The sequence below is a fragment of the Falco punctatus genome (assembly GCF_963210335.1).
Source record: "Falco punctatus genome assembly, chromosome: 1".
NCBI lineage: Eukaryota > Metazoa > Chordata > Aves > Falconiformes > Falconidae > Falco > Falco punctatus.
The window spans coordinates 7,623,437-7,641,583 of record NC_137580.1 but is presented as its reverse complement, the minus strand read 5'-3'; the positions used below and the strand labels follow the sequence as shown (position 1 = coordinate 7,641,583).

The 18,147-nt window shown below is 46.1% G+C and overlaps 1 protein-coding gene across 16 annotated transcripts in view; it reads right to left on the bottom strand.

Annotated features, from left to right (window-relative positions):
• Positions 1-15,553, bottom strand: part of JADE1 (jade family PHD finger 1) — a 47,190-nt gene extending 31,637 nt beyond the window's left edge. For 2 of the 16 annotated variants that reach the window (XM_080389979.1, XM_080389984.1), the window contains exons 1-2: positions 13,990-15,553; positions 3,149-3,226 (exon numbers count right to left, since the gene is read on the bottom strand). In XM_080389979.1, coding sequence (XP_080246105.1) covers positions 3,149-3,200 — 52 coding nt within the window. In that variant the 5' untranslated portion in view covers positions 3,201-3,226; positions 13,990-15,553. The other 14 variants (XM_080389982.1, XM_080389973.1, XM_080389980.1 and 11 more) reach the window with 13 other exon arrangements.
• Positions 15,554-18,147: the final 2,594 nt, after the last annotated feature.

Genomic DNA, 18,147 nt, shown 5'->3' with positions numbered 1-18,147 from the left:
ATGAAAATGATTCTCCCTTCTTTCATCTCACAAAAGGTGAGCACCTCTTGCTTCCTCTGAAGAACTACAGATATGCTTATATTTTCGGTATAACATATTTTCAGTGCCTGGGATACGAGCTTTGTTTTTCTATCACCTTGTGATTACCAAGGAAACTGATTCAGTTCGGTGATCTAATGGACAGCAATCTTTCTATGTTCATTTTTTAGTTTTTTTAAGAGAAATTCCATTATTAGTAGCATCATTATTACTACCTTATAAATATCCATATTCCTGAGTCCAATAAAATCAAATGTGTACTTCTTCGTGCCAAACTATTGCCACCTGGAAAATGGTACCACATGTTGAAGTCTACCCCTGCCAAGCATCATCAGCTTACTCCAGCATTTATCCAGTCACACTCATCATGAATCTGAGATGCCTGATCAGAGCCTACTAAGGCACAGCATGACAACTCAACTACAGAACCGAAGAAACCCAACAGCTGGAGGTCCAATCCTCACCTTGCGAGATGAGGGAGAGCAGTGCTGAGCTCAGAGCTGAAGGACTATCGAGTTCAGCATGATGGGAATGCAAGAAGTGCACTGGAGGGTCAAGAGGTGCCACTGAGTGAAGGGAAGCAGATGTTTGGCAATAGGATTCCAACTAAGTGTTGATTAAATTTTCAACTTTTCAATTAGAAGACGGCTGTTTGAAGTGCTCAGAATAGCCTATTTAATTGTTTTCTGCCTCTGGAAACTCCGAGAAGGAAGCATAGCTAGTGAAAAACTTCAAGCCTTCAACATGTAGCCCAGAAATTCACACAAATTTTTACTTTGTATTTTTTTAGGCAAGAGAATTTGCTTACCCTTCCAACGCTAGTATCAGTACAGTGAATCAGAGATACTACTGACAAAGTAATAATACAGAAACTAACATAGCAAGAGTAATCAGTAATTCTAGTACAGACAAGAAAAGATTAAATGAAGGTGAAACCTGTAAGGGGAGACCCTTGACATTCAAACACAATCGCAAGGAACTACTGGTATCCCCTGTAACAGCAAAAGCAGAGAGAAAGGGCCCAAGCGTCACTTTGTTCTCGGGAAACTGTGAACGACAAAAAGCCTTGGAGATGCTGACCCTACGTTAAATGTTATCTCAGCTTCTGATTATTAGCCCTTGATCTTTCCAAACGTGTGTACAGTAATAGAATGAACATGCAGGAATCCGTATCTGAATGTGCCCTGTAACTTCACAAGGGGAAAAAACCAAGTCGGGGTGGGGGGTGGGGAAGTGTAATGAAGGGTAAGTGGTATATATTTCAAGCAATACTTGAAAATACTTTAAAATTTCACTGCCTTTTGCCACGTAATTTTTTCAACAATTATTCATATTAATTAGCCTTTAAAACAGAGAGATCATAAAAGGGCAAAGATTTGGTTTTCTTTTTCTAACTCATTTCCTTAGATCTTGATCTATGGTACAGATGAAAATAATGGAAAACATAATTCAGTAAGTCAACAGCTCTATTCCAGACAGTCATATATCAAATAACATTATAAGCAAGCATTATAATCGGCAACAAATAATTGTATATATTTCAGAACTTCCAATTCCAAGATTATCTGCTTCATGTTTTATTTGGTAACACAAGGGATATGAAGGGATCCAAAAGTAAAAAAAACAAACAAACAAACAAAAACAACCCAAAAGCCAAACTGCTAAGAGTGTGAAAATAAACACTTATCAAAATGAAACACTGCTATATAAAGCTACTAAGTAATGAAAAAAGGGTAAAGCAAAATTCTAATGAAATACATCACATTTGCTGCTACTTTACAAGTAAAAACACATCTGTGTTTTGGGGATGTACACATCACCTTTGAGGAAATACAGACTTCAATTTTTATAACCCCAAGTAAACTCCTAACCAAGAAAAAACAGGTTTGATCCGGGATTTTTTTCTTCCAAAATCCCCCAACTGCAGGTAGCTCTCCAAAACTCAGCCAAAGCCCACACCTCTTTAACAGATTTTACTCGATCCTTATTTGGACTAACTCCTCATCAGTTTGCTAGTTCTCATCTCCTCCAATCCTTCTACCACTACTTCACTTCAGCAATAGTTTGCCTGTGGTTGTTTTAAGGTGCAGACTGGGCCACAGCTGAGCAGACAGACTCCCGTGCAGCACTGGCACATGTAAGAAATTCATGCAGGTGAAGCAGTCACCTGTGCAGGGCCACAGCACAGCACTGGGCTATGTCCTCAGAGTAAAGCTTTCAAAAGCACCTGGAAAACCTCGCTGATCATTTTCTGTTAACAGTTCAGACTGAAGTCTCACAAAAGACTTCAGATTTGAAGATGTGCACCCAGACAGATCAAATTAAAACCAGGAAAATCTCTCTGACAACTGGCTAAGCTGCACTATTGCCAAGTACAATCAACTTGCTTGTTTGGGCAAATACAACACCTTCGCACATTTCCCACACTGCCATTTTATCTTGCACCCCCCCCCCTTTTTTTTTATTCCTGCTTAAATGAAAAGAGTATCAATCCCTGAAATCCAAACTCAAGAGATACATATACCATACAGAGCTCAGTGTTACTTATGTCAATACAGAAACAGTTAAAAAAAGTAAAATACTTTCTAGATCCAAAACACTGATTTACTGAATTCAAATTCTTGAAAGTTATTCCTCAAACAAAATAATCTTCAAAGTAAGGAACAACTTTTATGCACCATCAATCTTTTTTGCTTAAATTTGAAGCAATATATCTCTCCATTGCATAAGAGTATGACAACACTGAGGCAAATTTAAAATCCTAATGCAAACTTCTATTCAGCACTAAGCTGTGGGCTGTTAGCAGATGTCTCCATGCAAGTTCTGTCCTTGTAATGATAAATTATGCTGCTTGCAAAGATTTTAAAGATGATGACCAACTTTTCTTCTTGTTTTATCTTATTACCTAACACTGCACAATCAGTCTGGTGGGGGGGACCCTGAATCTACTGTCCATCTGCTCAGAATGACTGAGTTCAAAACTAGACCCTTACAGTACACATGTCTACCAGTCCAACCAATATGCAAAATGCCTGTCACATAAAACACTGCATTAAAACGTGTTTTCAAACTCATAACCTACTGCACTCTACAACAAAGGAGCACTTACTGCCATTGTCGTCAGAATCCTCACTGCTGCTAGGAAGCCGTCGCCGTTTCATGATCTCCACGGGAAACAGCAGGCAGCCTGCAAAGCAATGAGACAGCACTTAACCCAAGATAATAATACAGAGTCATCAAGTTGTGTTTCTGATGGCATGCGAGGATTTACAGCACACAAAGGAAAACAAACAACTTTAAACAGCATCTGAATATGAACTGTGAATATCTCAAGGATGTTTAATTAGGCAGTCATCATACGAGCAGATGAACAAAATTGGAGAGTATCAATGACAACCCCACCAACACTTTCACCCCAAAACAAAAGCGTGTTTTGTTCTCAGAGGTCTTAAAATCACTAAATATCTGCAGTCAATACGCTTAGCTTCCCCTGCCCATTCTGACACTAGATTTGCAATACAATAACATTTTTACTGCTTGTGTAAATATTTACTTTGGCTAATATGTTTTTGGAACCATTTTATTCCTGTTTAAAGTGCCAGATTTAAAAATCAAAGATTAAAATCCATTTAAACACACACACACACACATATATATAAAGAAACATCAGCATAGCAAGCCAAGTTTTCCCAGATTAACTAAACACGCATCATCTCTGCCCTGGAAGGCACCACGCTCTAAAGTAAAAGAGCTACTTCCTCCTGCAGGCACATTTCCAGCGCCATACCTAACACTAACTGTTTTTCAGGCATCAGACCACCAAAGATTACACAGAAGCTCCTCCAAACTGCCAGACTTCTACTAATACTGAGTTCAACTGCACATGAATCAATGATGTAAAGGCAAAAAGTTCCACACCTTTTTAACTGCTATTCACAGGGCATTGGTATTTTTGCATGTATTCTCTGTGGAATGAAACCAGATTCAGAAAATTTAAGGAAGCTGTAAATAGCTTGTCAGCATTCACATGTAAAAAGCTATTAAAAAGTGTAAACTGAAGAGTAGAAAAAACATGACAAGACAAGCGCAGAAAGGCATATCCACTGTAAGTTAAACTGACAAGGACTCTAGATGCACATCAGATCCCCTGAGTCTTTGCTTACTACATATCAATTGTGATATCAACAAGGTCTGGGTGTTCTGCTAGCAGCAAAGCCCTCATACATACCTCTAGGGGGAAGATTTGGAAATCAGACAACAAATACTGTTTTGCTTCTAGTTAGGTGCAGAAAATCTCATCTCCTCATTTTGACCTGAGTTGGGATTTCCTAAAAACCCTTCAACAACACTCTGCAGCATACAGTTAACCACTTCAACTTTGTTCACTGAGAACATGTCTCATTGTAGTAAACTCAATAATGCTTTCAACTTTTATAAGACTAATTCGCAAACCAAAGAAACCCAAAAAGCCTAATGAAAGCCTGATACTACTTCCAAAAAAAAAAAAAACCAACCAAAAAAAACCCCCAAAAACCCACCCTAGAATACCTTCTCTTCCATATGTGGTTCATATAAAAAGAAATAAGCATTTTTTTGAGGAACTTCATTTTATCATCACTAGCAAATCACAAGCGACCGAGCCCGACGCTCGATTTTATGCTTCCAATGACAATATAGTTGCAAGAGCCTGAGCACTGCAAGATTGTCTCCTTTTCCACGTTACACATGCAGACAGAGGTCAGGGAAGCCTCCCTCCCACAGAGTGACTTTCCAGAGGGGGATTTAATACCACTGTCTTTGAAAACACCCAACAGTTTTAAGCTGCAACTTTTGCTCACTGAAGGTAGAAAGAAACTGAACCGTTCACTTCACCAGGACCTTTTATCACAGTTTCATAGAGTAAATGTTCACATACAGTGTCTGATGCCAGAGAATAAATAATCATAAATGACAACCTCTTTCCATGCTAGAAGAATTCTCTCCAGAAAAACTGCTTCAAAGCAGACCAGAACTTTGAGTGTATGGCAGACGGAAATGCTGCCAATGAATAAACACACAAACCAGCCTGGATCATCACAATCATCTCAATAGAGATCTGGTATAAATGCAGTAGATCCAGAGCCAGGTTCTGATACAGTCACTTACATAGAAAGAAAGCCAACATTCAGATCCAAAACAGGCTAAGACAGAACTGAAAAATCAATTAGCTGCTATGAAGGCCAAAACCAAGGGGATAAGTATCTATTATGTACGGTACTTTTTCTAGTCGTTCACATGGTTTTCCTGTAATTGGAAGAAATACTAACAAAAGCAATGTAAAAGAACATATTCACTTAGAATGAAAAGATCTCCCATAAACAAAATAAAGAAGATGCAAGAAAAATTAAGTTCTCTCAGAAATGTAACTTCTACATTCCTTGTCAAAACCCTCACTTCTTGGTTGATTCCCACATGGTCTGGAAAGCACTATGCACTGTAAAGCAAAATAACATAGTGTATATACACTGAGACACACTCATGACCTTGCAATGAGCAAGAAAATTCAAAATTCTGCTCACCCACATCTTTTTGGGTAAGTGTATTTTGAGTTCATCTTCTCCTAGCCATACTTTCTGCAAATTTACAAAATAAGGAAAGACCCAGAAGCTCCTCCTTCCTACCATGTGTCTTTGCAAGAACAAACTAAACGTTATTTTTAAGTGAGAGTGGTATTCACACCTCCCAATTCAAGCACTCTCCGCAGTTCTTCAGAAAGTCAGAGAAGCCAGAACAGAAGCCACTTCCCTGGACTACAGAGTATTAGATGAGGCAGCTAATTTCCTTTTCCACTCTCGTCAGGTTTCTGAAGTTGGACACCTTGAAAGCCTGTGTTCTCCCAAGTAACTGTCATGGTTTAACCCAGCCAGCAACTAAGTACCACGCAGCCACTCACTCACTCCCCTGCCTCCCCTGGTGGGACGGGGAAGAGAACCGGTGGAAAGGTGAAACTCATGGGTTGAGATAAGAACAATTTATTAATTGAATTGAAATAAAATAACATCATCATCAATTGTAATGAAAAGGGGGGAAAGAGAGGGAGAGGAATAATATCCAAAAGGAAAAAAACACACAAGCAAGCAATGCGCAGTACAACTTTGCTCACCACCCACTGACGGATGCCCAGCCAGTCGCCCAGCAGTGATCAGCTGGTCCTGGCCATCCTCCCCAGTTTATATACTGAGTGTGACGTTCCATGGTACGGAACATCCCTTTGGCCAGTTCGGGTCAGCTGTCCTGGCTGTGTCCCCTCCCAACTTCTTGTGCCCCTCCAGCCTTTTCGCTGGCAGGGCCTGAGAAACTGAAAGGTCCTTGACTTAATATAAACATTACCCAGCAACAACCAAAACCACCAGTGTGTTATCAACATTATTCTCATACTAAAACCAAAATACAGCATTGTACCAGCTACTGAAAAGAAAATTTACTCTATCACAGCTGAAACCAGGGCAGTAACGTTAAAAGAAACACTCCATTTGAAGAAGCTTCTGTGAGATGCCTTTATAGATGCATGTGAGGAAAAGGAGACTGAAGGAGAAATAGAAGGCAAGAAGAAAAAAAAAAAGAAAAAAGAAAAAAAAAAAAAGAGTTAAAATCAACAGATCTCATTTGCCCATCTTTGAACCTAACCTGAGTTTACAGAGAGCTGAATCACAGATGGAAAAGCAGCATTTGGCTACTTAGGGCAAGTCTCAAACCTTCTAAGATTAACCCCGCAGATTTTTTGTTATTAGAAAAAATAAAACAGATATATTCTGCCTTTAAAATAATTTTTAACTGTTCCCACCAGATGTTCACATCCACAGTTCAGAACACACATTCTAGAGATAACACTAGAACACCTAATAAGAACTATAACCACACAGACTGAAATGCTGCTGCTCTTCAGGGTATCACAGTGCCTCTGCCTCAAAGACTATCAGTTTCTATCAGGCGATGGGGACCTCAAAGTCACACAACAACTGCATTAAAAATAAACACAGATTATGGATAGTGATGGTGAGGTATGGATTGAAGGTGCAGGCTTTCCCTGTTCAACACACACATACAAATTTTCCTAGCATGTTCAGAGAATAATGTGAATTCAAGGAATGCTTTTTTAATCCTCAAAACTGAAGGAGGAAAAAAAAAAATAAATAACCCAAACTACAGTAATTGATTCTTCATGGGACATCCTGAACTAAAACTAAGGAGGTATTTTTATACTGAAAAAGGCAGAATGGAAAAACTATCACACTTTTCAGTTAAATTCCTTATCTCATCTCATCTCAATCTCTTTCCTAATCTGAGACTTGAGTGCCAGCAATATTATTTTTCTCTGAAATTCTCAGTCTTCAGAGTCATGAAAATGTTGGTATTTTTCACTTGACTTTATTTTGACATACATTTAATATACTCAGGTGCATACACAATGCATCTGATCCAACTCTGATCTCATTAAAACATATTCTGTAACAGAAGCAGGTCTGTTAGTTCCAATGGGTCAGAAGCAAAGGTAGGTTCATCAAGATTTGACTGTACCACTGCTAGCTGCATGGTACAAACTGGCTGTGATCATTATGCCTGTAAACAAAGAGAAATCACATGTAACCGTAAGAACGGTGAAACATTTAAGCCAAGCTTTGAGACTCATACCAACAATAAGTAAAAACTATACACTCAGCCTGCAACACTTGCAGGACAAGAAGAGACCACCCAGGTTACTGACCTCAATTCCCAACAACTGTATGCAACCACGTAATTGCTGTGTAGTCCAGAAGTTCCCACAAAACATTCACTGCACCCACACATGCCACAGGATAACTTCCCAACCCCCCTTGCAAAATGAATGCTCCTCTGAAGCAAGGAAGCAGCCAACCAAGCATTGCCCTTGAACCTGTATCTTCTATCATAAACACTTCTACTGTTTTTCCCAACTTCTTACACCAGCCCCCAAGGGGCATCTGCCCGTATACTGTTCTCCTGCAGAGTAAGCCCAGCGCTTGAAAAGCTACAATTGAGTCCAGCAGCCCTAACATAACAAGACTGCTGCATCACCAAGCCAAACATTCCCTGAGTTTCCAGTGACTCGTGCAAATTCCTAATAACCCAAGCAACATTTGAACATTGTTTCAGTTTCATTTCCTTGAGAGATGATTCTTTCTTCATATTAAAACCATCCTTTCAGAAATCAGACAGACCAACCCACAACGTGCTGATCGGTATTTCTCCCGAGGACTCTACTGTAACACATTTACCCTTTTCTTCTGCAGCAAATGCCAACCTTCAACCAAACACAGTTCTACAAACAGCCATGACTGCTGGCAATGTTACCCCACTTCCAAGGGCTGACAGTGTGTCTAAGAGCACTTCATGCAATCACACCACACAATAAATGGCATAGATGGGGCAGAGGGCGTGACTTTTTAGCCACCAAGCCCCCTCAGATGAGATAGCCATACCAAGCCTGTACCGGTGAGGCTGGCACAGCCTGCAACACACTCTGCTGCACTACATTTTTTTACAGAGACACAGCACCAGTCGTTTTTCCGTACTTTTTCACTATGCTAACTCTGAAAGCTAAGCTCTGGGGTTTATTCATTGATAAGGTGCACATTTCAAACACAGAAATGTAATTCTAGATTTACCACGGTACAATTACTTAAATTGTTTTTAAAGGCTAGGTTACAACACCTGAAACATTTCTTCTGGTTACTATATTTTGGAAAGAGCATTAGGCCTTTTTCAAAATACTTGTGAAATGTTATGCAAATGAAATTACTAGACGACAATCCAATATACTCAATGTCAGGCCACAAGATAACATTTGGATTTACGCATCCTTGTGGAGGTGAGCAAGAAACATCTAACTCTACACAAATAACTAGATACAGTTAAGAATACAGACATTTCTCCCTACGTCCCAGTACCTGCTGGCAGATACAGTGCATGGGCTAGAATCAGCAACATGACACAAATTCACTACTTGTACCAGTATACATTATCATGCTCCTCTGTTCTTAGCCCTGCAGCACACACTGGACAACAATGCCAAGATCTTTCCTTTTTCCCCACCTCCCACACTGAAATCCCAGGAGTTACAACAGGTAAGAGTCAAAAAAAACACCCAACTCTTTTTCCTAGCTTCCTCAGAAAAGAAATCCAGACATTACCCCATAAAACTGGCATGGCAATGTGCACGCACATACACCCCACGTGCAACACACCACAGAACTTTGAATGCTACTACTGTGCAGTTAAGAACACCATATACTTTTTCCACTCAGTTTGACCCCAAGTAGAGAGATGATCAAAGAGAAAGATGTAAAGTGTGTCAGTCTTTGTTATGCAAATAGCTAAATAGAACCAGATTTTTTAAAATAATTATACATGAAAAAAATCTACATCCTCAGGTCAAAGGTTTTACAAAGCACAATTCCTACCAGTGTATTTTTAAGGTCTGTATAAACCTCTGGGTAAAAAGACTGTGTAATTCAAACACTGACAGACAATTAACTGTAACCGTGTTAACGGGTGTCACTATAATAAACTGCACCAAACAGCTGCAGAGGCAGAATGGGAAGAAAGCAGAATTATGACAGATGTATACCCTGAAGACAAACTGAAAAACTGGCTTTTCCTCAAAGTAACCCACTAACTGCAATGAAACTAAGACCTAATTATCTCTAGCACACAAGAAATTGCTTCAAAACACTTATTGTACAAAAGGAAGTGTGACACAGTCTTAACAAAGTGCATAGTAGATTAAGACATTTGAGACATTCGGCTCCTACTACTGTACTCTTTTTAGATAGCTTGTTTATGACACCATCCCAGTCTTCACCGACCCACACCTGACATAGCAAGAGAAAAACCCCTCATTTTTTCCTTCTATATGCCCAGACACAAAAAAAAAACAAACAAACAAACAAACACCACAGAAACCACCTACATCAGAAATAAGTTACACTAAAACTTTCTAATTCCTCTTTACCACCTATGAAAGCTTTGGCAGCAATGTTTTATAGTCACAAAGATACAACAAGAGTTCTTAAATGAAATACTACAGTATCATGTAGCACAGTCCACAGTACAAAAAAGCCACAGAACTTAAATTTGGAGAAACAATCCCCCTAAGTCTCAGGAAACACAGAAGTGCGTTCCAAGGCCAAGAGTGTTCTCCACAAGGAATATTTCTACTGACTTCAGCACAGCTATTCAAAATTTCACAAGGAAAGGCAGAAACACAATTTAGACATATCAGCCCAACACTTTTCAGCAATCCACATGCTCATTTATGCACCTGTGCAAGTCAGCTCATTGTTACCTTATAATATGGGCAGTGGCAGCAAATTCTTCTCAAACTGTGCTGGTGAAACTGACCGCCCAAATCTGGAGCAATGATAAATTGGGCCCCATGAATTAGTTCAACCCACCCTGCACTCATTGCAGTTCATGTCTTCCACCCAGAAAAAAGCTGTCAGCTTGGTCAGCTCCAGCTGAAAACAAGAGCACGAAGCAGCAGTACTAACCACATGGAGAAAGCATTTGAGGAAAGACTGGAAGTTGGGGTGGGTTTTTTTAACTATATTCTGTGAACTGGGAATGAAACCAGAGAAGCTGGAAGGGAAATCTGCAGCTGTGAGGGGAAAGGGAAATTTATTATTATTATTTTATTTTAAACATATGTATTAAACATAGCTCAAAAGCAGGGAGTGAGTGGTATCCGAAGCCAAAGGGAAAATCCTGCCACTAAAGCATACAACCCTTGCTGTTTGAACAATATTCCACCGAGTGTGAGAAACCTCTAGAAATAGAATCATAACAAGCATATTTTGGCATAACTTTTATGAAGGTTTTAGGTCTACAAGTGTGGGCAGCTTTTGACTTAAAAGACAGCGCCTGTTTAAAAAAGAAGTTACTCCAAGGAACACCTAAATCTCTCTCTAAAAGGAAAAAGCAGGGCTAGCATAAAAACACCTTTCTGCTTTCGCGTTAAAATGTCAACTACAAAGTGTTGCTAAATGTTATCGTGATTTCCAGTACCACCTAACAGCCACCCGAGGAGCAGAATCTATTTTTAACGCTTGCGTGCAGGCACACTAACCAGCCGCTTGTATGTCACGCACGGCCAGCTCTTCCTCAACGCCTGACAGGTCTCCGGATCCCACGGACTTCACCGGCGGGCCAATCTCGTAACTTTCTCCGAATAAACCCGTCAGCCGAAGGGCAGAGACCGAGGAGCAGGGCGCCGGCGTGCGCGGCCGTGTGGAGCCGCCTGGCAGGTGAGCAGCGCCTCAGCCGACCCGAGCGGGCGGCCGCCTCCCGCCGCGCCAACGGCCGCCAGCGCCGGGCCGCCGCGCCACGGGCCGGGAGCCGCCGCCTGAAGAGAATTCAAAAGCGGCGCCTCACGCCCCCCCGCTCGCCGGCTCCAGGCCGGCCGGCTGTCGCTCGGGGCGGCTCTTCTCCTCCTCCTCCTCCTCCCGCAGCGACACCACCTCAGCGCCCGGCCCGGGCGGGCAGCGGCTGCCCACACCCGCCCGCCGGCCGTTAATGCCCACGCCGCGTTAATGCCGGCTCCAGAGCCGCCGAGACACGGCCAGCGGTGGGGAGAGGAGACGGAGCCTCCTCCCCGCCGGGCTGCACCGCCCCGGCGGGCGGGGGTAGCACCTTCCCGGGCAGCGGCACGGCCGCCGGTTTCCATTTGAAACGGCCCGGCTCGCCGCCCCCCCGCCTCCGCCTCCTCCTCCCGCTCCCGCTCCTCCCCGCCGCCGGCCGCACCAATCCGCTCGGCCCCGGCTGCAAATCAAACTTGGTGCCCCCGGCCCCGCTGCCTCTCCCGCAAGCCCCCGTCACTGCCGAAAACGGCCAAAAGCACCTTCCCCACCCGCCCCCATGCCCTCGCTGCGATGGCGGGGTGGGGACGGGACGGCGGTTTGGCGGATCGAGCAGCAGCAGCACGGAGGAGACTTGAGCTCATTTTCTGTGTCTGTCTCTCCTCCCACTCCCAGACAGTTCTGGAAACTGTGTATCACCTCTTGTCACAGGAAACCAACCAGCAGGCGGTGCAAACAAACAAACACCCTTTGCCTCCACCCTCCCCAAAATAATGCACACCCCCACCGCCTAGCGTTAATGAACTGGCGGGCGCGAACGGGAAGGGAAAAGCAAAAGGGAAAAAAAAAAAAAAAAAGAAATCATCCTCCGAGCAGGCGGCTACCCGAGCACCGAGACGGGCAGGGTGGCAGCAGCATCGGGGCGGCTTTGTCTAATTTCAGCAAGTGGAATAATCGCCGGAGCCGCTCTCGCCTCCCGCGGGAGGCCGGGGCCGGACCGTTACACGGGAACGCCGCCGTTCCCCGGCGCACCGCAGCCCAGACCCATCTCGCCTGCCAGGCCCCGGGGGAAGAGCGAAATCGCGCAGCTACCCTGACTGGCGCCCAAGCAACTTCAGGCGTTTGCCGCCGCTCCCCCGCGCTTGTTGTTCTGCTACGTTACGCTCGCGTTTCGACACCGCCGGTGACGTTCCGTTCCCTCGTCAACAAACTCCGGCACGGCCGCACCGATTCCTCCCGGCGCGCCACAGCCGCCCCGGGAGGCCGGCAGAGCGCTGACACCCCACACACACCGAGGGGGGGGTGGGGGGGGGTCCCGCTCCACCGCCTCGCCTTGCCCAAGTTTGCACCGCGCCCCCCCCCCCACCTCCAGCCCCGGTGTCCGCTCCTGCCAGCGCCCCGCTCCCGCACTTCAGCTCCCCGGCCCGGGCGCTGCGGAGCCGCCGTGCACCTGCCGGCCGCTGCCCGGCGGCAGCGATGCCGCCCCCCCCGCGGCGGGCCCGGGCAGCTCCGCACGCCTCCCCCCGCACACACGCTCTCAAACACGTGCGCTCCAGGGCCCCCGCAAGTTGCTCTCCAGCAGGAGCCACCGTGCGCTCTCCCCGGGGCGGGCGGGATGAGGCCGGGGGAGATCGCAGCGCCCGTGACAGCCCGGCGCTCTCCACCTCCAGCGGACCCCCCCCGGTGCCCCCCGCCCCAGCACACCCTCCTGCGCCCGTCCAGTGCAGGCTAACCGGCTGCGGCTCTCCCGCTCCGAAAGGCAACTTCTGCTTAATTTCACCGATGAGCAGTTTTTATGCTTTCCAAGCATTTTTTTTCCAACAAGCGAAAGCCAAGTGCGACTGGGGGTGGGGGGGTCAATGTAACTACAATGCTGCTTCTGCACACAAACACCTCCTCCCCCACGCACCCGCTCCCCGCCCCCGGCGAGAGGCGACGGGTCTCGCGGACATGTGGGTGACACGGTGACAGACACCGGCCATGGCTCCCCCCCCGCCCCCTTCCAACACGCCCGTACCCGAGCAGGACCTGCACTCTGCCATTGCCATCTGTATACCAAGTTGCTCCAACGCTTCCCACTTGCCGCGGAGCGGAGGGGGATGCCCGGCGCTGCCCACCCCCCACCCCCCACCGGCGCTGCCCGAGGCGCGGGGCCGGCAGCACGGCGCGCCGGCGGCTCCCTCGGCCGCTGCACCTGGAGAGCTGCCGCCGTCCTTTACTGGCCGCGCCGGGAGCCCCGCAGCGGAACAAAAAGCCGCCGGCCGCCGCCGGCACCGGCCCCGCCGCGCCGGGCGGCGGCACAGCCTCCCCTCCCTCCTCCCACCGCCCCGTCCCTCCCGCCCGCCTCAGCCCGGCACAAGTTGCTTGCGGGATAGCGGAGCCGCAACTCGGCCGCCTCCCCTCGCCCCGTACCGAGCCGCACGGCTCTTGGCGCCATGTTAATGACGTACTATCTTATTTCCACTAGGCAGCGACCTTCGGCACGAAACTGCTCTCTCGCCGCCTCCGGAGCGACAAAAAACCCATCAAATATGGCTGTGCTGGCGGCTCCCCCGGCTGGCGCTGCGGCGGCGGCGGGGCGGCGGCGGGCCACGGTTACCTGCTGGCGGCGGCGGCGAGGCGGCGGCGAGGGCGGGCGGCGCGGCCGGGCTCCCCCTGCGCGGAGGGCTCGGGGCCGCCTCATGAGTTCGGCGCGGCGCCGGGGAGCGGGCGCGGAGAGCGGCTCCTGCGCCACACGCACACCCCGGCACCCGCGCTCGCTCGCTCACTCACTCACACACAGAGACTCCCTCTGACTGACGTTTGTACTTGTTATGGAGGAAGGACTCCGTGAATCAAACTCGTTTCTGGGTCACTGCTGCCACAGGGGGGAGCTACTTTAATCCCCTGCCAAAACTGGAAGGCGAAGGAAGGGGGGGGGGGGATAATAATAATAATGCAGCGCCGGGGTGGGGAGGCGGCGGCGGCCCCCGGGGAGCCGCCGTTAACTCCTGGCGGCTGGGGCCGTGTCTCGCCGCCCTCTCCCCCGGCGGCGGCCTCCCGGGGAGCTCCGAGCTCCCCGCTGCACCCACCGGGCCGGAGCCCGGGGGTGCGCGGCCGCCCGGCTCCTGCCGCCTTCCCCGCCCGTATCCCAGCGGGCTCGGCCGTGGAGACCGGAGGGCGGCGTTGCGGCGGCTGGGAACGCGGATCCCGCCGGTGGCACTGCTGGCGTTACCCCGCAACGACCCGCTCCCCCCCAAAAAATGCCAACCGATTTCACAACCACGCTGCACAGGCTCCCAACGCGTGGCTCGCACCTCGCTGCGTTTCAGGCGGAGAAACTGAGGCACGTAGGAGTTAAACGCAGCGGCCGCAACACAGCGCGTAATTGCGAGGGCAAGAATAACACTGCGGGCGCCCTGTTCTCAGCCCCCAGCGTTATCCCTCCAGCTCCCCAAGTCCCATACTTCGCAAAAAAAAAAAAAAAAAAAAAAAACAAAAAAAAAAAAAAACCTGGAAAAAGCTATCACGTAACTGTGGTTCTATTCACATCTTTCTAGCAGGAAACGAAATTATCTTAAATGGGCACCAAATTACATGCTAAACTTGCCATTATCGAAAGAAAAAAAGTACGTTTGAATGCGGATTTCTTTCTTTCCCGCGTCAATCGCTTTACCTCCCGCTGTGCACCTGTGCTCCCCGACTGCGGGAGAACTCCCCCTTTAGAGCAGAATTCTCGAGCAAATACAGTATGAGGTAATATACACCACAGAGAAGATTCAACATAATCTCAGAGACGGAATTAAGGCGATCTGTGGAAAGTAATCCCCATGGTATGCAAATACAAATTAATGCAGCCTCCACAGCAATATTAGTCTGCCAAAGAATCACACCTTAGTTCAACAGAAGAATTGGGTTGTTACTCATCCATGCAAACAGAGTCATTTATCCTGCCATCTCACCCACCTACCTACCCGGTAATGAAAAAGTACTTACATCGCTACACGTCCTGAAAGTTGTACGTTACAACAAAAATAACCTTTCCTTCCCTTCAAGATATTTTTTTGGACTGTGGGAATAAGTGGTGGGTTTAGTCATAGTAAAGCCTGAAGCATCTTCAGATTTTAAAGCCTAAGAGTTTGATTCTCCTTGTTTTCATTTAGACGAAAACAAGAAAAACATATGCATTCTCTACATTCTCCCGCACTCTACCTCGGCATTCAGACCTGCGAAGGTACCGAATGGAGCAGCGTCACACAAATAAAAGTCTCATCAGAAGTAGCTCCACTGATGCTGTTCATCTTCACAGGATCCAGGCCGTAGCTTTTTGCCACTCATGGTGCAGCCATCGGGCACCTGCGACCCATCTGTGTGATGCACCAGATTATATTATCTGATAAATAGTCCACTTATCACCAGAATTACATTTATACACCCTTACCCCTGAGCTTCCAGGAACCTAGCCCATGCACTGATTCTTGATACTGCCAAAGGAGTCAGCGACTGGAGGCACTGTTGATCTGAATTACCTGAACGGCATGTGCCCGCTGCGGGGCTATGGTATGAACCCCACAGCAGACTAGGTCAGAGTGTTTTCACTCAGTGGTCTGTAGGTCTCTTTGAAGCTCAGGGGCTGCTTCTTTTAAGTCCATAAAAAGTAAAAAGCTACTGTCAGTTGGTATTTACTAACTGGAGGTATGCACCTCTACTGGATGAATGTGATTTCTAATTTTTTTTTTTAAATACTGTCCATTGTAAAAGGCTGAAGAATCACAGGAAGTACTGCTTGTCCCACTTTTCTAGGTTTTTTTTTTCCCCAAGAAAATTCAGAACTGGTTTCCGAGAAAATCTTAGATGTGAACATGCTCCAGTTTCTAAAGAGAATGATAGAAACTTTCCTGTCTCAAACCCCTTGGATTTGAGGCAATATTTTTGTTTTTCTTCCATTAGCTTTCCTCTGCATATACAGCCAAGTTTAAGTTACATCTTGTGTTTTAGGAAACATTTCTCTTGGAAGCCATGCAAGGCCTACGTGTAAGAACAGAACATGAATGTTTGCAGAATGGTGGGCTGTGTTTTAGAAAGTAGCGACTAAAAATGCTGTCTCAATTACTGCAGAAAATTCACCAAATGTGAGCCCTCTGCACTGTAGCAGCAGCTAGTTCAGTCTTTATGAGGAAGGTAGCGCAACAGAAACAAAGCTGCTGTTACGCCTCTGCATGCAGTGTATCGCTGAGACTGTTTTGCAATAGCGTACTTATGCGTTCTAAAAGGAATACTGAAAAATTGAAGGGCTAGTAGTTGGAAGAAGAATTTTTGAAATTATTGGAAAACATAAAGAAAATGTTACATCCTGTGTTACTTCAATGCTACAGGTATGAAGTTGTATACTAATACAACTAGGCTCAAACCGGGAATAACACAGATGAGCACACCCAGGTAAGCCACTGGCATCATTAATATGAAACAATGCTAAGGAAAAGGATCTACATATGAGCTGACTAAAGCAATGAGCTGTTCACTGCAGAATCAGCTTTAGCAGCTTAAGACACCATTACGACTCCTGCCTGAGAACACCAGCAATGAACGTCGTGTGATGGGCTGTAGGAGTGATCCTCGCTGGCTTCTCTAGGAGCTCACTGCCCAGCTCAACTTGCCAAAGCAGGCAGGCTGCCTGCAGTGGAACAGAGGAGGATGGTAAAAGCAAGTCACGCAGGGCAAGGAAAGAAAACTTAATCCTGCATTAAACATCTGACCACGGTCTGACTCTAAAGATTTGGAACCAAAACGGTGAGGGACAACCTCACAGTAGTGTTCTGCCACCTCCACTGGCTAAATTTCAAGGTGATGGGTAAAATTCTGCTGGAGGTAGAGTTCGTAGAAGTTTTGCAATGGACATCAGTGGGGCCAGAATTTCAGCCTTCATCTCTTAACAGCTTGTACCCCCTTAGCAAATCAGGCATTTTCTTACAATAAATAATGTCACTACACTCTGTGTCCTGCTCAGTCATCTTTATATTAGTATAAACACTGATTCCAGGAGCACTCAGAGAATATGTATGAGACTTGGAGTTAGGCTTTGTGCTAACAGACAGAACCTCTGGTCCCTTCTCCAAGTTGTTTCATCAGGTATAGTTGCTCATATATTAAATTTTATTGCAATTTTTTTTGATCATTTATATAGGTTCTTAATGTCTCCCTTTTTACTGCTATTTCTGAGCATCTGCACAAAGCCAAGGAAAGGATATGTGGCTTTCCAGCACTTTTTTCCCAGCCTTTCATGGCAATCTGTTGCTGCAGCAGTGTCTGATACAGTAGTTTTACTTCTTTCTCCCCCTCCCCCTCCTTTTCTTTACTCTGATAGTACTATAGTACTCCTTTTAGACTTGGAATCATTTCCACTAATTCTTGCAGTCTCTGCACATGAAGGTGGAGCTAATGAAATTGAGTTTCTCCCCATTGTTAAACTTAGCCCAAGTATCACTCAGAACTTGAAACTCTTCTTCTCTTTTGGCTCCAGGTTTTAGGAACTGCCACTTCAGTTTTCTCCTTTCTTTATTTTGAAAATTAGAAACTTGAGGGGAAGAACACAGTACGGATCCAAACTAGCACTGTCAAGACTTTAGCTTGGACTTAATCTTTCAGAGGGGTTTCGCATCTCCTGTGAGAGGTGTATGCATCGCAAAGGGGTAAGACAGATGCACAGCTGGGCCCAACCCTGTTGAGGTCCATTTTGTCTCAGGTTGGTCAGCTCACATGAGCAAGGGGAAAAAAAAAA